This window comes from Galeopterus variegatus, unplaced genomic scaffold (genome assembly GCF_000696425.1).
Source record: "Galeopterus variegatus unplaced genomic scaffold, G_variegatus-3.0.2 Scaffold2063, whole genome shotgun sequence".
NCBI classification, from domain to species: Eukaryota; Metazoa; Chordata; class Mammalia; order Dermoptera; family Cynocephalidae; genus Galeopterus; species Galeopterus variegatus.
In genome coordinates this window covers 313,013-335,565 of record NW_007728174.1, presented here as the reverse complement: position 1 = coordinate 335,565, position 22,553 = coordinate 313,013, and the positions used below count along the sequence as shown (strand labels likewise).

At 38.6% G+C, this 22,553-nt stretch overlaps 1 protein-coding gene across 2 annotated transcripts in view; it reads left to right on the top strand.

Moving 5' to 3' along the window:
- TRIM44 (tripartite motif containing 44) overlaps window positions 1-22,553 on the top strand; it is a 142,831-nt gene that overhangs the window by 54,176 nt on the left and 66,102 nt on the right. For both annotated transcript variants that reach the window (XM_008580301.1, XM_008580302.1), the window contains exons 3-4: window positions 9,637-9,876; window positions 18,923-18,942. In XM_008580301.1, the coding sequence (XP_008578523.1) occupies window positions 9,637-9,876; window positions 18,923-18,942 (260 nt within the window). The remainder of the gene's footprint in view (window positions 1-9,636; window positions 9,877-18,922; window positions 18,943-22,553) is intronic.

Genomic DNA, 22,553 nt, shown 5'->3' with positions numbered 1-22,553 from the left:
ATTAGAAAAACATCATCAGGTTACTTCAGGCTATCTCCTTTGTGTAAGGATTAAAGCAGAGATGTAATCTTCATACCTATTGAAGATTTAAACTGGCTTGTTTGGGAAATTGGCTGTTATTTCTTTCTACTGACTTCTCAGAAGGTCTAAGTGACATGGCACTTAGCAGGGGTGACTCCATTTTGATTTTTTTTCTCCATTTTGATTTTTAGTCTGGTCTTTTGGGACCTAGTACAGGAACTTAGTTCAAAACAATGGCCTCCTGGCCAGCCACCAAAAAAAAAAAAAAAAGGGGATTAGGCCAGGAGGGCTCCTCCCTCATGAATGGGATTAAAGCCCTTATAAAAGAGGCTTCATGCAGCATTCAGTGTTTGGTTGTCTTGCCATTCTGCCTTCCACCATGTGAGGACACAGTGTTCCTCCCTTCTGGAGCATGCAGCAACAAGGTGCCATCTTGGAAGCAGAGACTGTGCCCCTCACCGGACACTGAACCTGCTGGCACCTTGATCTTCGACTTCCCAACCTCCAGTACTGTGAGAAATAAATTTCTATTCTTTATAAATTACAGAGTCTCAGATATTTTAGTATAGCAACACAGATATCGCTCAAAATTTCTTGTCAGTCACTTCAAGGGCTTCTTAATCTATATTATTTATAGAGCTTGAGAGTTATTACCCTTTGGTGGTGTACTTTCTTGATTTTTCATATTTCTGGTATGTTTCCTTTGGTGTTTAGTCATTTTGGCAAGGGATTTCATGGTCCATTTGTTCGACCCTATTGTCTGGCTAGGATCCTGCCAGGGCTGCCAGTTTGGCATGGCTGCCTCAGTGCTTGTGGATGGAAGGTTGGGGCCTCTCTGGGCCATGGGGACTGGACTGAGCTGGGAGTCCAGCAGTGGCACCTACCTACCTGTTCCCACGCAGGCGCCTCGGGGCGCGTGGTCCCCACTGCTCTTGGACCTCTCTGGGGGACCTCTCTGATTGGCAAGCACTTGCCTGGGCTGGGGGTGGGGTCCGGCAGTGGCAGCATCAACCTTTTGTGGCGCCAACCTGCTCCCGCACGCTTGTACCTCAGGGCCCATGGTTGCCACGACTCTCAGGCCTCTCCGGGGGCACCTCTCTTGTCGGTGTGCACTTGCCTGGGCTGGGGGTGGAGTCCGGCAGCAGTGGCGCCTACCTGCTCCTGCGCATTTGTGCCTCAGGGCACGTGGACGCTGTGGCTCTCTGGCCTCTCCAGGGGCGCCTCTCTCGTAATACTACCATTATAATATAATATATAATAATACTAATGTAATACTAATACATAATGTGATACTACCATTATAGTATCACAAAGAGTAATTTCACTGCCAAAAATTATTTGTGTAAATGACATGTAAATGATATGTATCTACCATTATAGTATCACAAAAAATAATTTCACTGCCCTACAAATTCTCTGTGCTCTGCCTTTTCATACTTCCTTCCTTTAAACCTCTGCCAACTACTGATCTTTTTACTGTCTCCATAGTTTTGCTTTTTCTAGAATGTCATATAGTTGGAATCATACAGTGTGTAGTCTTTCAGATTGGCTTCTTTCTCCTCGTAATATGCATTTAAAGTTTCTATATGTCTTTTCATGACTTGATAGCTCATTTCTTTTTTAGCACTGAATAACATTCTATTGTCTGTATGTACTGCAATTTATTTATCCATTCACCTACTGAAGGACATCTTGACTGCTTCCACGTTTTGACAATTAATTAATAAAATTTGCTCTAAACATGTTAGCAGGTTTTTATGGGGACATAAGTTTTCAGCCCATTTGGGTAATTACCTAGGAGTGTGATTGCTAGATTGTATGATGAGCATGCTTAGTTATGTAAGAAACTGCCAAACAGTCTTCAAAAGTGGCTGTACCATTTTGCATTCCCATCAGCAATGAATGAGAGTTCCTATTGCTCCACATCCTCGCCAGATTTTGGTGTTGTCAGTATTTTAGATTAGAGACATTCTAATATGTGTGTAATGGGATCTCATTGTTTTAATTTGCAATTCGACAATGACATGATGTTGGGCATCTTTTCATTTGCTTATTTGCCATTTGTATATATTCTTGATAAGGTGTCTGTTCAAGTCTTTTGCCCATTTTTAAAATCATGTTCATTTTCTTATTTTTGAGTCTTAAGAGTTCTTAGTGTATTTTAGATAACAGTCCATTATTAGATATATCTTTTGCAAATACTTTCTTCCAATCTGTGGCTTCCCTTCTTATTATCTTTGTAATATCTTTTACAAAGCAGCAGTTTTTCATTTTAATGAAATTCAGCTCATCAATTATTTCTTTCATGGTCATGTTTTTGGTGTTATATCTAAAAAATCATCATCATATCCAAGGCGATTTAGCCTTTCTTCTGTGTTATCTTCTAGGAGTTTTGTAGTTTTGCATTTCACACTTAGGTCTGTGATCCATTTTGAGTAAATTTTTGTGAACAGTATAATAAGGTCTGTGTCCAGATTAATTTTTTTGCACATGGATGTCCTGTTGTTCCAGCACCATTTGTTGAAAAGACCATCTTTTCTCTGTTGCATTGCCATTGTTCCCGTGTCAAACATAAGTTGATGTAGTTATGTGGGTCTATTTCTGGGCTCTTTATTCTGTCCCACTGATCTGTTGTCCGTTCTTTTGCCAGTATCTCACTGTCTTGATTTATTTAGCTTTATAGTAAATCTTGAATTGGGTAGTGTCAGTTTTCCGTGTTCTTCTCCTTTCAACATTGTGTTGACTATTCTGGGTCTTTTGCTTTTCCATATAAACTCTAGAATCAGTTTGTTGATATCCACAAAATAACTTGCTGGGATTTTGATTGGGATTGTGTTGAACCTATAGATCATCTTGACAGTATTGAGCCTTCCTATTCATGAACATGGATTCTCTCTCTAATTATTTCATCTTTGATTTCTTTTATCAGAATTTTATAGTTTTCCTTATATCTTGTACATATTTTGTTACATATATACCTAAGTATTTCATTTTGGGGGGTGCTAATGTGAAAGGAATTGTGTTTTTAACTTTATATCCTACTTGTTCACTTCTGGTAAATGGTAAAGCAGTTGACTTTTGTATGTCAACCTTGTATCCTGCAGTCTTGCTATAATTGCTTATTAGTTCCAGGAGTTTTTCTTGTTGATTCTTTGGATTTTCTACATAGACATTTTGTCATTTGCAAACAAAGGGAGTTTTATTTCTTTCTTCCCAATCTGTATATCTTTTATTTCCTTTTTTTGTCTTATTGCGTACAGAGTTGAAAAGGAGTGATGACAGGAGACTTTGTTGCCTTGTTCCTGACCTTAGTGGGAAAACTTCTAGTTTCTCATTGTTAAGTATGGTGTTAGTTGTAGCTTTTTGGTAGATGCTCTTTGTCAAGTTAAGGAAGTTCCCCTCCATTCCTAATTTGCTGAGAGTTTTTATCATGAATGGGTGTTGGATTTTGTCAAATGCTTTTTCTGCATCTATTAATTTGATCATGTGATTTTTTTTTTTCTTTAGCCTGTTGATACGAATAGATCATTTTAACTGACTTTCAAATGTTGAACCAGCCTTGCATACTTGGCATAATTCCCACATTTATATCATGGTGTGTAACTCCTTTTATACATTGATAGATTTGGTTTGCTAGTATTTTGTTGAGTATTTAACTTTTTCATTAAGCCACATTTCTTTTCAAAAATTATTGTTCAGAAAAATAAATGTTAGGGCTGAGCCTGTGGCGCACTCGGGAGAGTGCGGCGCTGGGAGCGCAGCAGCGCTCCCGCCGTGGGTTTGGATCCTATATAGGGATGACCAGTGCGCTCACAACACTCACTGGCTGAGCGCGGTGCAGCCAGTCTCAAAAAGGACAAAAAAAAAAAAGAAAGAAAGAAAAAGAAATGTTATACATTATTACAGAAAATTTGGACTGAAAAGTGAAAAAGAGAAAAGTGATTGTAATCCCATAACTCAGAGGTAACTACTCTCAAACATTTTGCTGTATTTATTATAGTCTTTTATAATAGAATTAATAACAGTAACAATAACAACAAATACTTCGTTGAGTGGATACTTGAAATAACTAAGTGGATAACTTGAAGTAGAGATCTCATAGTACTCTGTTAACAAAGAAGGGGTGATGAAAGGAAGTGAAGAAGATACTAATGATGGCTTTTTCCTGGAGGCTTCTAAAGATGAGAAAGATGGTTTAAGGAAGAGTTTAAATGTTCACTTATTAAACTTTTTCTCTGCCATTCTTGACACCCATTGTAAAACCCAAGCAAGTCAGGTTTCTAACTAGGTCACTGAGAATGACATCACTGAATGTTGGTAATGGGATGTAGCTTAGAGTTCATGTCTACTGTGTTTCTAGGCTGCTGGATAATTTTCCAAGCCTGGAGAGTAGGCAGTTATTTTATTCATAAATAGTGGCTGTTCCACTCATACACCAAAGACACAGGAAATGGGGGATCTTGCCATCCATTGAAAAAGGCCTCTGTCTTCCTTGTTGATGAAGCTTTTTCCTCGCCTGCCCTCACTGGGGCCTGACAGAAGATTGGAAAGAGCTCTCTTGGAGTACAAAGCCAGAATAAATGCTGGAGGCTATATAGAAGACTTAACTTTGAGCTTCTCAACTTAAAAGTTTCCATGGATGGACACTGGCAAGTTGGGAGGACACTGTGCTGTGGGAGAGAGGACAGCTTGCAGCATCTGAAAAAGTCCACTTCTTGCTTTTTTTTTCTCTATTTTAGAATAGTAGCCATTTGTATGAGGAAGAGGGGAGTAAAAATGGACTTTTTGACCTTTTGGGGGAGGTATTTAAAATCTTCACACTTTATTTCATGCAGTACACAATTGTTTTAGCTATTTTTGGAGTAGCCTCCTTTGAGCCTTGCAGGAAGTTTGACTAATAGAACAAGTTGTTTCTGAAGTCTTCAATCAGTGTAAACTCAAATGCTGTTCTTTTGCATAGCTTTCTGCTTCTGACCCTGATCCATCTTTTTCAGTTCATTTCAGTGATACTTTTCTGGAACAAATCTTTCCTAAGCCATGATGTTTTCTAGCTAGTATGCTTATTGTTTTTATAATCTGCCTCTGATAGAAGAATAAATAAAACCCTGCTTTTCTACAGGCCAGTTAACTAGGGTAGGAGTTAATGACTTCTAGCCCACGTTAAGTACATTGAGTGGGTGTTATTTTTAAGTACAAGCTTTTTAATTCAAGGTTTTATGTGTTTAATTATGTATGTGTAAAGTGCCTGAATGCAAGCCTCTTGGGTCTGGCCTACCTTAGGAATATTAACTACAAGAGCATATAGAAAGTACCAAGGGGTAGATTTAACTCTTCAGGTATAAATCCTTTATCCCAGGATTCACTTGGAGGGAATAACATCCTAGTGGAAATAATAACAGAAGCAGCCTGATAACTGAGGAGACATCTCAGTTAAGAAGAAATGAATTTGAGGAACCTGAAGGAGTCATAAAGGGATCATTAGAGGCAATATGTTGTAGCCGAAAGTATACTGGACCTAGACCACAGGAAAGTTTTTAAACCTGACTTTATTATTGTATTTCTTCTCTTGGGGTTGTTTTTTTTTTTTTTTCCTCTCCTCCCCTTCACCTGTAAAACGAGGAGTTTGGACTAAGATGTTCCCTGGTTAGTTCTGACCATAAATAAGCTGCCAATGTTTAAGTAATAACATAGCATTTCACCCTCATGCAGCTATAACAAAGACATGTTATCTTGCTTGTAACTTAGGTGCTGAAGGTTTTGACAACTTAGAGGCCAGTCAGTTGACCACAGGGAGAAAGCTCCATGTAAGGTATCATTTACATTGAGGACCCTAGTCTCATAGGTGAGATTTTTATGGGCAACTACTGATAGTGCCCTAGGAAGTACTTCAAGGAGGAGGGGGAGATTTTAACCAGGATAGTTGTACTTTTGGCTTTATTACACTTTGGGGTTCCACATTAAGATTTTGTTTGGGGTGAAGGAAGTTCTATGGCTTCAGAAAGGTTTGACAATTACTTTAGTAATTACTGTGTGAAAGGAGCCTTTTACATCACCAGTTTCATCATTCTGTGGTACATTCTGCTTTCTCTCTTTTCTGTGTATGTAAAATTTTTTTATGTAGCATCCACATGTAGTTATAGTAAAGAGTATAAGGCTAGCACACTCATTTTCGGGAAATATAGAACAGAGGCTGAAGAAATCCCAAGAAAACCACTTGGAAATTATTTCAGTGACTCCCAGATAGCAGACAGTGACATGTAGGGCCTGCAGCTCTTGTAGAAGTGCAGTTTGAGCAGGGTAGAGTTTCGATAACAAGAAGGTGAGCTGGAACCTGAAAGGGAATATTGAAAGCTGCTTCATAATAGATCTGCAACATAACCAGCGCCATTTTAGACAAGCCCAAGTACAAAATGGTGCCATCCACCTCCTCCCCTCCCCTCCCCCATTCTCTTTTACAAGAAGCCTCATGGTTTTGGAGAAGATGAAACTTTTGGTGTTTCCACATGTGCAGAACTCTCAATTCCCATGAGCTAACTCAGTCCCCATCCCAGAATTACATCACCCAGCTCTTGGTGCCAACATACCAATATAAGCTCCACCACCCCCACACCTGGTGCTGTCCACCATTTTCAGGGCAGCCCCGGGCTGCCTGCCACTTTGAGCACAGCCCAGCAGATTTTCTTCCTTTAATAAAGCTTGAACGGTACCTGGCATCTCTGCTCACTTTCTTTCACTTCACTCCCACTATTGGCAAGAGTCCTTTTCCAGAGTACCCAACCTACCACATGCCCAATTTCCCAGGGATTTTCTCAGTTGGGCTCTGAATTTGAATGGATGTTATGACCTAGAAGTTTGTTCTTAGCATTTTGAGCTGGGTTGGAGAGTACTATTAATTAGTAGAGAATGAGAATGGGAAGAAGTCATAAAGGTTTTATAGAGTAGATTAATCTGCCTTCGATTTTTATTTGTGGCCTGCTCTGTATAAAATAAAGTGTCATGTTGAAAACCTATGTAAAGCAATGGGAAGTAGAGAATTTAATTTCTAAAACCTGTGATTTATTCACCTTCTGCAGTCTGTTTCACACTTTTCCTGACTGTGATGTCAGCTTCCTAACTCTGAACCACATGTGTATGTGAGGTCTAGTAAAATAGGTTACAAAGCAGTTTTTATTATGGTCTCCATTTTCAGTCACTTGGAACCATTAAGAGAGTTTCTCAGGCATTCAGAAAAGTTTTCCTTATTCAAACCTTTCTAGATTTGGTCTCTGAGGGAAGGTCCTAGATCATTTAAGACCTAAGTTATTTTGAGAGTAGAGATCCATTGGTAAATAATCACCATAAAGCATAACAGCCCTGAAATTGTTGCTTTGCTTCCCATGGATTTGTCACCCCTTTACCCCTGGGTGATGGAGCCACCAAAGATTACTCAAAGTCCATCTCTTCTGAGCAGTGAAAAGCCCGAAAAGGGGTTAATCTCCTGGAACCCTCATGATAGAGGCATTCCTTCCATTTGGGAAATTAACCATGAATTGGGGTTCTTTTCCTGCATTTATTCTCCAGACCAGGAAGTTACAGGAAGAGAACATAGGTGGGGTTTTTGCTAAGTATAGTTTAACAAGTTTAACAATAGAAGCTGGTAACATTCAGTAAGAAAAGCAAGGTGACATTCCATAATGCAATTTTCAAGAAGTTAAGTTGATCCACCAACAAAAGCTTGATCTTAGCAAACATTCTCTTCTTACAGCAATTTTCCAGTATCTTTACATATCAATCAGTAACCAGTCTGTCCTTTGAGCCAGCAACCTGGCTGTGCTACAGTTCTTAATCTTACAATAGAGACTAGCCTGGGGAAATTTTCCTGTCCCCTGCAAGGTCAATATTTGAAACTGCAAGGCTTTGGAAAACCAGGCCCTGTAAAGTACATTCGCTTTATGCATACTCCACATGAAATATACACACTAAAAATAAAAAGAAAATACTAAATAAACACAAATCACAGATCTCAATCTGACATAGAATTTGCGGAGACGTTGATAACATATAACACTCCTCTCTCTTTCTCCAGCACCAGGGAGAGCACCTGCAGAGAATATATGAATTCCTAAGGGCTTATGTCACTTAGTCACTTAATGTGTGAGCGGATACATGTCATACAGGCCTTCTTTTGCATTGATGTCCTTACAGCAGTGTTACAAAATCTGTGTAGGGCACCAAGCTTCTTTTAGTTTTTAAGGGGCTAATTAAAAATGGCCTCATCTCTTTCCTCCCTCCTTTAATCTTTTTCTTCCTCAGTCTCCTTTCCAGTGTTTCCCAGTTTGGTCACCTTCTGACAGACTGTTATAGTACACAGACCACCAGACTAAGAACAAAAAAATTGGAGTCTTAGTATAGATTTTCAGCTATGTTCATTTCCTTATCTATAAAAGGAAGGGGTTCACCTAGATAATAACTGCTTCCTCTTCCATGTGTAAAATCCTCTATTGGTCTTTCCTTTCTCCTTTTGTCTACTGTTCTACTCCCTCCCTTCTCCCTGTCTCAGCTGCTCATAACACTGCATGCTTGTTTAAAAATATAAAATAAACATGGCTGTGAGGAAACATCAATAAATGCAGTTACTAGCAAGATTTTGAGTTTAGGAGTTCTTATTTTGGTAGATTCTCACTTTGCCTTTCTTATGCCCTAGCCAAATTTAGCCTACAGTCATATTTTATTTGGTTTGCAGTTGTTGTTGTAAAATAAAACAATAATATATTTTCACCCATTAGTGATAATTTAAAAGCTTGCTATTATCCAGTATTGGTGAGGGTATAGGGAAATGCTTGCTTTCACACATTGTTGTAGAAATGTAATTGATGCATCTTTTTTGGAGGGCAGCTTGACAGTATCAGTCGGTGTTTCTAGAGTATATATAAATTGACTCAGTGACTCCGAAGTTCTCTAAAGTAATTCATATGCTAATATTAATAGGTATATTTAAGGATGTTCATTGCTGTGTTGTTTATAATAGCAAAAATTTGGAAATAGCCTGTATTTCCATTGAAAGGAATGATTAAATAGGATATATCTATATATATATATCCGTATCATACATATAGTAAAAGTAATACTAAGAATGAAGTTGATCTGTATGTGTTAACATACTTTAAGTAGAAAAGCAAGACGTAGAACCATATGTTCACTATAATCCATTTGTATAAAAACTTCATAATTTTCCATATACATATATGTATATAACTATATAGAAAAATGGGAGGATACATACCAAATTGTTAACAGTGATTGGGAAGACAAGAGGAATTTCATTTTTTTGTTATACATACTCATCCGTTAAATTTTTGAAAAGAAATTTATCTACTGGTATAAAAATGAACAAAGTGAAAAGCAAAAAAGAAGGATAAGGAATTACTTCTTGAAGAATAAAAAGGCAGATTAGCAAGAAATTCATCAAATATATTAAGGGAACATCGTTTAGATGATATTCCCAAAACTTCAGAATAAGATAGAAACTATGATTTATATTTTGGCTAAGGCTGCCTAGCATTTTATAGCAATAATTCTATCCTTTCATTTTTTTGTATGCCCAACTTATTCTTCTCACTTGTCTGTGTTCTACAGGTAACTCGGGACCAGATGAAGGTGTTTATACAGCAAGAATTTAAGAAAGTTCAAAAAGTGATTGCCGATGAGGAGCAAAAGGCCCTTCATCTAGTGGACATCCAGGAAGCAATGGCCACGGCTCATGTGACTGAGATACTGGCAGACATCCAATCTCACATGGATAGATTGATGACTCAGATGGCCCAAGCCAAGGAACAACTTGATACCTCTAATGAATCAGCTGAGCCAAAGGCAGAGGTAAAAGAAAATGCCCACAATTATTAGTAGCAGGAGAAATAGAAGGAAACTGACTATCATATTTGTTAGCTCTGGAAATGACCCCTTATGGTCCCTGAACATGAATGAATTGAAACTTAGATAGGTATAAGTGTTTTGACTGGTGTGTAAACCAGCATGGAAGTATTGGTCACTAGGGTCTGCATCTTGTGGCTGGGCCTGGCAGAGTATTTATTCATCATGACTAAAGGAGTCATGTCATAGTCAATGAGACAGATACTAATCAGTTAAGGAGGGAAGCCAAAAATCAGAGGCAGAGAAGAGGGCAATTGACAGATCCCAGGTTGTGAAATGAGCCTATAAATAAAGTCATCATAGAGATGAGATCGGGATTGAATGAGAACAGTTAGGAAGTGTAGCATAAAGCAGGCCAGAATGAAATATTTTGGAATTATTTGTGAATAGTGAAAGGGTACCTCATGCTGGGTTTTACAGGAAACCAACTGTATAAATTGGGGGCATAACTGCTGGATTAAGAGTGGCATGTGGGTTAGGACATTTTGAAGATCAAGAAAAAAAAAAAACAACCTGTGAATGAAAGACACAAGATTGTTGAAGCACTGTACAAATACTAGTTACTATATTCATTGTTATTTTGTAACAGGAATAAAAGGGTCTTAGGCATTTTACCAAACAACATATTCAGACATTTAGAATATATTTCTAATATTTTAAGGCAGCCATTTAAAAAAATACAAACCTTATATTTCAACCACTAGAGAGAGGCTACTATTCATCAGACTTCATAGCATTATGTTGAAAATTCTGGATAAGCTTATGCCAGATAGGTTTAGGGTAGGTACTTCTAGAAGAAAACCTAAGAGTGTCCTTTGGACTATCCAGGACTTCTGCTGACTTAGTGAGCTCAGCCTGGACTGGCAGTCTTGCCTTGGCCTGCGAGAGCCTGGCCACAGAGTAAATTAGCCAACAGAAGAGCCAAGGTATAATCCAGGAGGCAGGTATTATCAAAGCCATCCTGACAGGAAATGTAAGAGACCATTGGACAGTAATCTGCTGCACCCATCCAGGGCTCTTGAGTAATTTTCATCAGTGTGTGAAAAGAATAGCTCTTGTTCTTTTAATTTCATCCTCCCCAGTATTAAGAAAGTATGGTCCTGAATAAGTTTCTAGATAGTCAAGATACCACTTGATATTCATCATTTCATTTAATCCTTATGCCAGCATTCATTAACTCCATTTTACAGATGGGATATTGCGATGCAGAGACTGACCCAGTGCCTTTTAGTTAGTAGAAAATAGAGCCAGGATTTAGACTTATGTCTGTTCTACTCCAGTGCCTGTGCTTTTCCCCCAGTATATGCCATATGCTAAGCATCCCATTTGTATCTGTGGGAAAAACTAGGAGAATCAGTATTCTGGGCAGCTGTGCATACCTAAGACCTTTTTATAATGTGGAGGTGATCATTTTGTATCTTAGTAAAAATTTCAACTAGAGTTAACTCAAGGGGTCAATATTGTAATTCTGTCTCAAATGCTCCTCAGATTGGGCCCCTACACTTATTCTGTGTTGATTAGGTTGTTCTTTCAAAAATAAAGATTATCTCCCTCTCTTTTATTTTCATTTCACATAATGAATTTAGTCCCTCCCCAACATTAACTGTCTGGTAAGCTGCACTATGCTTATTAACTCTGATGGAATTACTCTTTGGGATCAAGAGCTAACAAGACTGAGGACTAGGCTGTGGGCAAAATAAGCTGTTAAAAACAAGAAGTAGCATTCAGCTGGCTAGAGCGTTTACAAAGACTTGTTTTCATCTTAACAGTCTCTTGTTCCACTTAATCTGGTAACTTATTGGTCAGACTCTTTCACTCAGCAGAGGACTTTTTTTCTTCCCTTTACATGGTATGGAATTTTTTAGAAAATCACCTGCATTTTGAATTCAGCCAAAAGATCCCCATACATTTTATTATGAAAAATTTCAACCATATAGCAAAGTTAAAAGGATTTTGTAGATTACACCCATATACCTATCACCTAGATTCTACCATTAACATTTGGCTATACTTGCTCCATTTTGTATCTAGACATCTTTTCAGCCTTCTACTCATCAATCCATTTTATTTTGGACTCATTTAAATTTAAATTGCAACTTCTCTTTCTGAACAAGATGGAGTAAACACATTCCATTTTATTCCTTCCACTAGTCACAGCAAATATCCCTGGACAAAAATACTGGTCACCTGCCAGAAGATTTTTGAAGGTAGAGAAAAATGGCAGACTGACTTGAGACCTTGGGATTTGAGAAGCTATAAGGCAGTGAATTCCCTGGGGTTTTCCTTGACTTGTACATTTTTTCCCCTAAGTGCTCTGCAAACTAGAAACACTAATGGATACAGACAAAGAGAAAATCTCCAAGAAAAGCCTGCTCTCTCTAGCTAAAGGACTGAAAAAGGGTAGTCCATCTATAGAGAAACCATTTGACCATACCTTCCTATCCTGGAGATGAACACCATGAGAAAAAGTTGCATTTCTGCCCAACTCCAGTTGGCACTGCAGCAATGGAGCCAGTGGGTCAAAACCTGTTTTATTCTTTCCCCTGAAGTAATGAGGTGTCTTTATTGCTCCATGGATCCTGTGAGTGAAATTCTTACTTTTACCTTTGCCCCTTCCCCCCTCACTAGTGGGTGATACTTATCTCCCACACACTGTAGGTGTAACTCTGACTTCTATCCCTGCCCTGTTGTAACAGTAAGGAAGTAGTACCCCTCCCCTGCGGAGACTCTAGATAGAGCTCTAACTCCTCCCACCCCGTATTCTAGCTCTAACTCCCCACACTGTAGGTGTAACTCTGACTTCTATCCCTGCCCTGTTGTAACAGTAAGGAAGTAGTACCCCTGCCCTGCGGAGACTCTAGATAGAGCTCTAACTCCTCCCACCCCGTATTCTAGCTCTAACTCCCATACCGTATTCTAGGCAATGCCTCTCCCCAGCTGAGTCAGGGAGTGGAACTTTATCTTCCACTCCTGCTCTGTAGTAATGAGTTGGTGCCCCTACTCCTCCCCAGCTAGCTCTGTAGAAACTGTAAAGTGGAGTCCTACCATCTGAGTGGGGAAGACCAGAATATCACTGTAGAGGCTTTATAAAATAAGTTGACACTTGAATCACAGTTTACTAGAATGCATTCTGAACCTAAACAGGTTGACAGCCTGATAAAATAGAAAATTTAAATAGGAACCAGATTCTTATAACTCAGTATGTCCAAGATACAGTTCAAATTAGTCATTATACCAAGAACCAATGAAATCTGAACTCTAATGAGAAAAAATAACCAATCCCTATATATGCCCACACCAAGATGACATAAATGTTGGAATTATCACACAAGGATTTCAAATCAGCTATTATAAAAATGTCTCAATGAGCACTTACAAACACTCTGGAAATAAATGAAAAATAGAAAATTTCAGCAAAGAAATAGAAGATATAAAGAAGGACCAAATGAAAATTTAAAACCTAAGAATACAACAATGGACAAAAAATTCATTGGTGAGGCTCAATGGCAAATTGGAGATGACAGAGAAGAAAGAATCAGTGAATCTGAAGATAGATTGATATTGATCCAATCTAAGCAATCAAGAAAAAAAGATTGCAAAATAACTGAACAGAGCCTCTGGCACCTGTGGAACAATAATGAAAGATCTAATATACGTGTCTCTGGTGTATCTAATAAGGGGGGAAAAAAGAATGTGGGCCAAAAGAAAAAGCGTGAAGAAATAATGGCTCAAAATTTCCAAAATTTGGCTGAAAGACATAAACCTACTGATTTAAGAACCTGAGTGAACCCAGACAAGATAAACTCTTAAGAAATCCATACTCACACATCTCTTAATCAAAATTCTGAAAACTAAGGACAAAGAAAAAGTCTGAAAGCAGAGCATCTAAAGATAAATGACACAGCCCTGGGGAACAATTTAAATGAACATGGTATATGTCTCTATTTATAAGTCTGCTTTTATATGCTGTTGGAAATGATTTATAGTTTTCACTTAAAGGTCTTCAATGGCTTTTCTTAAGTTTATTTCCGGGTATTTAATATTTTTGATGCTATTGAAAGTAGAATTGTTTTTAAACTTTATTTTTCTTTTTTTTATGTTAGTATATGAAAATACAATAGGTCTTGTACCTTGTAACCTTACCAATTTCACCCTATTAATTACATCAGTGGTTTTATAGATTCTTTAGGATTTTCTACATTAGCGATCATGCCATCTGCAAATAGATATGGTTTTACTTCTTCCTTTCCAATCTTGATGCTTATTATTTCTTTTTCTAGCCTTATTGCAATGGCTAGGACCTCCAGTGCAATGTCTAAAATAAATGGTATATGTGGGGGCTGGCCAGTTAACTCAGTTGCTTAGAGTGTGGTGCTGATAACACTAAGGTCTGGGATTCAATCCCTGTTCTGGCCAGCTGCCACAAAAAAAGGCGGAGGGTTAAGGTAAAAATGAGCAGTTTTGCCTTGTTCCCAATCTTGGAGGGAAAGCATTCAGTATATTACTATTAAGTATGATGTTTTGTACATGCCCTTTATCAGATTGAGGAAGCTCCCTTCTATCTCTAATGTGCTAAGGGTTTTTTATTATGAACTGATGTTGAATTTTGTGAGATGTTTCTTCTGCATCTATTGAAATGATCATATGGGTTTTCTGTTTCTATTCTGTTGTAAAAGTTAATTACATTGGTTAATTTTACACTATTAAACCAATTCCTGAGATAAGCTCACACTTGGTCATGATGTATTATCTGGGTTTCATTTGCTAACATTTTGTTGAGGATTTTTGTGTCATTGTTCATGAGGTATATTTGTCTGTAATTTTATATTGTTGTAATGTCATTGTCAGGTTTTGGTATTAGGATTATGTTGGCCTCATAAAATAAGCTGAAAAACATTCCCTTCTCTATTTTCTGACTTTCTCGTTCCTTTTTGCTGAATATAGTTGTATCATTTTATAAACTCTTTGTCAGAGTCAAATACTAAAAAAATGGTATGTCTTTATTGTTATGTCATGAGCATTTTCGCCTTTTGTCTAGTTTTGAGAGGAGAGTACTGAGTTGCAGTGAGATAATATTAAGTAAGGTGGTTCAGATGGACAAACCATTAGAAATGATGCATGCGTATCTTAAACATTTATTTTAAACTTAAAACGTATATCTGCATGTTTTTTGATTCTGAGTCAAGGCCTTTTCTTTTAAAATAGCAGTTTGCTAATTGGAGTTGAATATCATGTTTCTGGCATAAACCACACCCATATTGTACCATTTATAAGGTCCAACCAATTTTAGTCTCTTTATAGTGGGGGGGGTGGGGGTACCATTCAAAGCAAGCTGAATGCAGAATCTTATATTTTTATAATTTATTTTTCTAATGTTTTGCATGTGTTTTATCTACATCAAAATTGACAGCAGTTTTAAAATAACCCATCTTTATTGAACACTGTTGGAAGCATTCAACTTAATTGTCATGAAAGCAGCAACTCATGGAAGCATGGAGTGCAAAGTCTCTCTTTCACTCATTTTTGTTATTGAGCTAAATGTGTCATTATAATTATAAGTTCAGCTGATATAAACAGGCTTGGATTAAACTTGCTCAATTCTTGCCCAACATTTCCACCAATGGAAGTAGAAATGGGAGGTTGTACTATATTGTATGTAGCCTGCCAACCAAGAGCATTCAGGATGTTTTAAGTAGGGATTTGGAAGTACTGCTTAATCTAACAAGTCATTTAAATAAAAGTTGGTGTTTAACAGTCTCACTTTTAAAATTCTGTGAAACCAGAATTCACTCAATGGGGGTAGAAATTAGTCTTAAATCCTACATATGTGCACCCTCCTTTTCTTTCCTGTACTTATGTGCCTTGTGCTATGCTAGATGCAGTGAATACAGAGATGAACAAAACACAGTTTCTTTTTCCAAGGAGTTGAAATCCAAAGAAGGAGGCGCCTGTATGGTGCTGTCACTATCAGTTTTCTTCTCTAAGTGCTAGCCTGGAAGCATGAGTCCTACAGATTGGAGGACAGAGGAAGATTACCCCACTAAAGCTATCAGTGAAGTTTCTGAGTGAGACTTGATCTTAAAGTGTAGATAAGAATTAGCTAGGCTTTCATAATAGGGATGTGCATTTCAGGTTGCAGGAACAGCACATGCACATCTTTTACTAGCAAAATTTGCAGTCCTCTGAATGTGTACTGATCAGTTCAAAATGGCCTTGTAATTATGTGTACTTGTTCTTTCATTCATTTATTCACTCCTTCAACAGAGAAACTCTCACCTCGGCCTTCTCCATGCTTTGTGATAGTGACTGTTGTTTCTGAAAAGAAGCACACGTCTGTACGCATCAGAAATGGACAAACAGGGCCGGCCCGGTGGCGCACTGCTACAGTGTGCCACTTGGGAAGCGCGGCGGCGCTCCCGCCGAGGGTTCGGATCCCACATACAGACCGGTTCCCGCTCACTGGCTGAGCGAGGTGTGGGAGCAACACCGAGGGTTGCGATCCCGTTGCCAGTCCTGGTCCGGTACGGGCTCAACACTGAGGGTTGCGATCCGTTGCCGGACACGAAAAAAGACAAAAAGGAAAAAAAAAAAAGAAATGGACAAACGTAGAGCAAAACCTTGTGCCCCATCATCTCTGTCCTTCCCCACTCTCCCCCAGAAATGTTGTTAATTAGCAATTCAGGGACAGTACAGTAATGGTCACCATTTGTTGAACACTTACAATGTAGTAGATACTTGCTTAGTGTTTTACACAGATTTTCTCATTTATTTTAATCCATATAGTGACCCTTTGAAATAAGAATTAGGATCTCCATACGCAGATGAGGAAGCTAAACCTTGGAAAAGTTAAGTAAATTGTCAGAAACTTTACTGTTGAAATTAATGAGCCAGAATTTGAAACCATGTTTTTATAACTTAGAGCTCTATCTCTTAACCATTGCACCAAGATATGTAATCGTGAGGAAAAGTTGCTCTAAATCTTGGGAGAAAGTTTAGGTACTTTTTTCATAAGGTTCTCCTTATGAAAAATTAAATTTAAATTAATTGAAAAATTGTGTTAAGGTTTAATTGTGTCATTGATAGTTATGTAGCTCATATTAAATTTAAATTATGACATTTTTCTTGCAATATTATAGTTCCCATGAAACATACCAGTCGTTCGAAATGCAAAGAAAGCTTCCACCATCCCTATACCTTTTCTCCACCACTTGCCTCATGTCCTTCTCATTAGAGTATGGACGATTAGCACCCTTACTGCTATTGCAAATCCTTATTCAACCTCCAATGTATAGCCTGATTTAAATCACCTTTCTGGCTGCAGCTGTTCCTTACATGACTGCACCCTGGCAATCTCCCTTTACCTCAGTCGCACTCAATCCCACATACCCTCATCCCCATCCCCACACCACCCCCGCCCTCACCCTCCACCCAAGGCACACACATGCACATCCCCAAACAATACTTTTTTTTTTTTTTTTTTACCTACTGTGCCTTTGGTCCTGCTAGTCCAGTGCCCTTCTCACTTTTCTCTGTTGTCAGTGTGGGAAAATCCTACTTATCCTTCAAGTGGCAATATAATTGTTACCTTCTCTATAACTCCTTCCCTACCTTCTCTAGGAGAGGCAGTGTTCATCACTTCCCTTTTGACTCTCAAAGCATTCTTTTAGTCTTTGGTAGAACCCTTAACACATTTAGTCATAGTTTAATTTTTATCTGTTTGTTTCCCCTACTCCTGATTGGGGGCTCCTAGAAGGTTAGAGCATTATGGATCACTTATCTTTTACCCTTAGCACCTACATATAGTGGCTTCTTAATGAATCATACTGGATTGCTACTAATATTGATAAATAACCTTTATTAAATGCACCCTGTGTCTTGGCACTGTGCTTGATGGCTAACAAGCATTATTTCATTTAATCTGCATACTCATTGTATGATAGAAACAATTACTACCCCATTTTACAAACTAGGAAATTCAGGTAAGAGAGCCAAAATAACTTGATTAGGATAACACAGCAAGCAAGTGATAGAGTTAAGATTTGAATCCAGAGTGTCTGACTCCAGAGCTCATTCTCCTTCATATCAGTAGGAACCATGTCCGTCCATTCATTCACTGAGTCATTCATTCATTTTCTGTGGAGTACAGCAAGAAGGTACATTCTCTATTAAGACCATCCCTGAATGTCTAAGGAGGAAGATGTGAAGGATACTCTGTCATTAAAAGGATGAATGAGGTTTCTTGAGAAAGGTTTGAGAGTCATATGAAAAATCTAAGTCACAGAAGGAGGCTCAAAGGAATCTACTGTGATTGCTACTGATAAAGTGAGGTTGAGAGAATACAGTACCTAGAAAAATAACACTCATACATTGTTTCTGAAGGATGATGTGGTTCACCAAATGCCAGAACTACACTCTAACAGAAAAGATGAAGGTCCAGATTTAATTGATTAGCTTGCCCCAGGGCACATAGCTAATAAGTAACAGAGCTTGGATTAGAATCCCAATTTCCTGAGTCCCAGTTCAGTGCCCTTTCCACCACAGTATGCTATATATTAGAATTGCTGTGTTCACGTTTGGAGAAAAAAGTGCTAGACCAAGGCAGAAATGAGTCTTTGAAAGTAACAGCTTGATGCTTTTGGAGCTGGTCAGCTTTTCCTAAAACCTGCTACTATTTTGGGGCTCTCCATTTGCTCAGAACAAAATACTGCCAGCCATACAGATAAAAAGGCAAGGCTATTATTTAGGCCCCCTAGGTCTGTGCATTCACTTCTCTGCTTGCAAGGGCAAATTATCAGTTCATCTTCACTGGGCAGTTTGAACATAGGATTATATTAGCCCTTGTTTTAGCCCTTAGACATCTGCTGGTTTGTCTCTATTACAATAAATGCACAATCTGTGCTTTCAGATTGGGAGAGGACAGGAAAAAAAGAAATCTAAATCAGTCTCTGCCAACAATGATTTCTAATTCTGTTTTTTTCTGTTTGTCTTTCAGGATGATGAGGAAGGACCCAGGTAAGATCACATTATTGCTGATTGTCTTCTCAGAATAGAAATTAGAGTGTGACATTTGTGGCGTTTTAATGCCCCATGAAATATGCACAGCCAAGGAACAGCACAGAAAAGGGATCTCCATCGTAAGCCAGGGCTTTGAGGATCTTATTTTGTAAGATCCTCAATCTCCTTCCCCATCTATGTCATTTCCTACCTGTAACCTTCACATAAAGGTAGACTTTAAAGTATGTAATGACAAAAACTTTCCTTAGCACATTCAGAATACTTTAAGAAGAGTAGGTACTACATTTGAATGGTAATTAGGCTATCAGGTGGACTGACTAGATATACTTTTCATTTTTCATTCTTGATTGAAATTGGATTGCTTTTTTTGTTTAATCCAATATTCACCATCTGTGACCTATAACATCTTTGTGTCTGACCCAAGACACCTACACAATGAATCCTAGGTCACAGGTATATAAATCTTTGTTTAGGGAAAAAAATGTTCCCTTGTCCTGTATCACCACAGTCGGATGAAATTTAAAAGTGCAGTTTCATTGTTGCAGTAAACCTGGACTTTGGTTTACTTACCTTTCCTGTCATTCTGCTCAAGAAGTTAGAACAGACTCCAGGAAATGCTGTAGCTGTGCCATCAACACAATTGAAGGGAATTTGTACAAAGTAAAATGCAGTGTCCAGATGGGCCCATCTGTCATGTGGGATCAAGGACTGCCAAGGCTGAGAGTTATCGGAATGGTCATCCAGGCCAGTGTTATTCAAACTGTGTATTTAGCAGAAGCGTCCTTTCTTCAAATGGACTTCAAGTAGAACCTCAGTGGGTAAAAAACAGTTTTTCTTTGGTTAAAGTTGGGGCCACATTCATTGGTGAACCTTCCCTCTTTATCACAATAGACCTGAGAGGCTTCTGCAGAGACCTTGGGTTCCTCAGAACTTAGTTTGAAAATCACCATTCTAGTTCAAGTCCCTCATTAAAAGAAGCTGAATGAATTGTCCAAGGTCTCCTTACTGGTGCCAGGATTTGGCCATTCTTTGGTTTTATTTACAAACCAACAAATGCAGTTTCTTTTCTTTTTTCCTTCTCCCTCCCCACATCCTGAGCTCCTTTCTTAGTGCCAAATGTTATCCCACATGTGCATCTCCTGGTATTTTCTTCCTTTGGAAACTGGTTCTTAGCCTTTTCTCTAGAACTGCAAGAACCTATCCAGCTTATCTACTGTGGGTAAAGCCACAGGCACCCTGCTTTAAACCTACAGAGCCTCAGGAAATCCCTTTAAACTCCTTTCTCAGAAACAGGCTCCTTCTGTGTTGTGATTTGTTTCCTTCATTCCTTCTTTCTTTCTCCCTCTACCCTCCCTCCCTTTTATCAATTTAAAGTATGTTTGTGACCATACTATGTGTCAGGCACAGTGCTACATACTGAGTATATAATGGTGACTAAGGCAGACATAGTCCCTACCCTTGTGGATCCTAAGTCTGGTGGGAGAGGCAAGCATATAACCAGGCATTTATACTGTGGGAGAAATGCTATAAGGGAAATTTAGGCTGCTTTAGGAAGGGCTCCTAAGTCAGTCTTGGAGGATAAGGGGACGCTTCACCAGAAAAGGTTTTATATGAACAGAGATCTAAAAGATGAGAAAGCAGGCAAAGGAAGATCAGGGTTCGGTTGTTCTAGGCAGAGAGAACAACTTGTGTAAAAGCTCCAGACAAGAGAAGAGTGGCAGAAAGAAAGCAGGGCCCAGGTCATTGAGGGCCTAGTAGGCCTTCTTAAGATATTTGAGCTCTATCCCAAAGGCAGTGGGAAGCCATCGAAGAATTTTAAACAGTAATTAAACTGAGCAGGTTTGCATTTTAGAAGTCTCCTCTGCGTATAGAGTAGAAAATGAATTGGAGGTGGGTCAAGAGCCTGGGAGACTATGTAGACTAGGCTAACAATGATGGGAGCCTAAATCAGTATCTTCTTGAGTTACATTTTAGAAGTCTCCTCTGCGTATAGAGTAGAAAATGAATTGGAGGTGGGTCAAGAGCCAGGGAGACTATGTAGACTAGGCTAACAATGATGGGAGCCTAAATCAGTATCTTCTTGAGTTACTGGTCAGGTTTTCACCATTTTGCACAGACCTTTGGTTTAGACATACTCTTTAAATACTTCTTTAGCATTCTACCTCTTCTATCCTCAGGATTAGCCCTACCTCCTTAAAATCCAGGCCAGGCAGAGCCCTAGACCTTCTTTCCCATGAAGAGTTCAAACAAGACCATGGGAGGGAAAATAAAAACCTTAGCAGAGGTAATGTGTAGGTTCCACAGGATAGCAATGGCTTTTCTGTCTTGGGAGAGCCTGATTAGAATGAATATACTCATCTTGTCATTATGGCCACACACCAGAGTCATGTTGATTATAATACAAGGTCCTTATGAAGAGGTTAACTTCCTTTAAAGATACTATTCAGTGTGAGAAACTGGCTTTGGAGTTTAATTGCAAATGCCTTCATGTCATTTTGACAAGATAGTGGTGAGGCATAGAGTTTCTTTACTAGCAACCGAGATGTCAAGCTGTCTGCCTTGAACCAGGCTGCCATGATGTCAACAGGGAGTGTGTTGGACTGGAACTTGACAGAACCCTTTTTGGGACAATGAGCATTTGAAGAACATGTTCCAATTTGGTAGAAAGAGGGAATAGGAGTCAAATTTTATTTTTAACCTTTAAGTTTATATTTGTTAGTTTCATTCAGTTTATGTGTACTGAACTACCATTTGGCTCAATTTATTCCATTTAACACCTCAGGGCAGATTGCCTTTGATCTGGAATTTCTCTCATTTTATGATATACACTTTGCCATTTCAGCAAGCCAAACAATTTTGTTTCAAAGGCTTCTGTACTGCTGACAGTATTAAATGAAGGTTCGATGTGTAAGGGAGGCTGAAAGAGAGTATGGATCTCCCTGTACAGGGGATGGATGAGAAATGAGTCTGGAGACCCTGAGTTCCAGTTCTGCTTGGATTATTATGCCTGTGTTTCCTTTGCTAGCATTCTTTCCACACAGTTGTTTCTCCACTGTCTTCATAGAAGCCCAGGGAGAATTAGATTTCATCAACTCTTCATAGTAGAGAGAACAAAGAAAAATTCATGTCCTATGGAAACACATTTGTCTGTAATAGATCTTCCTCCCTTAGACTGCCAGCTGGAGTCTTCCTGCCTTCTTATCTCTTGTCTGTTTTGACTTCTCCAAACTGTTTGATATGAGCTGGCCAGATATTGTGCTTTTGGTCATATGTTTTCCTTGCCCTGAATTTTATTGTTTAGTTATCCTGCTAATTAACAACAATAATAATTGTAGCTACCATTTATTGAAGGCTTCTGATGTCTGAAGTGCTGTGTGTGTGTGTGTGTGTGTGTGTGTGTGTGTGTGTGTAGTTTCTCAATTAATCCTCATACAAAGCATATAACATAGTTATTATCCCACTTGTCAAATGAAGAAATTAATGCTTGGAGAGATGAACTTGCCCTAGATCACACAACTAGTAAGTGAAGAGCTAGGACTTGGATCTAGTTTGCTTTCAGGGCTCATGCCCTTAATCACCATATGGATTATCTCCAAGAGGCTGGCACA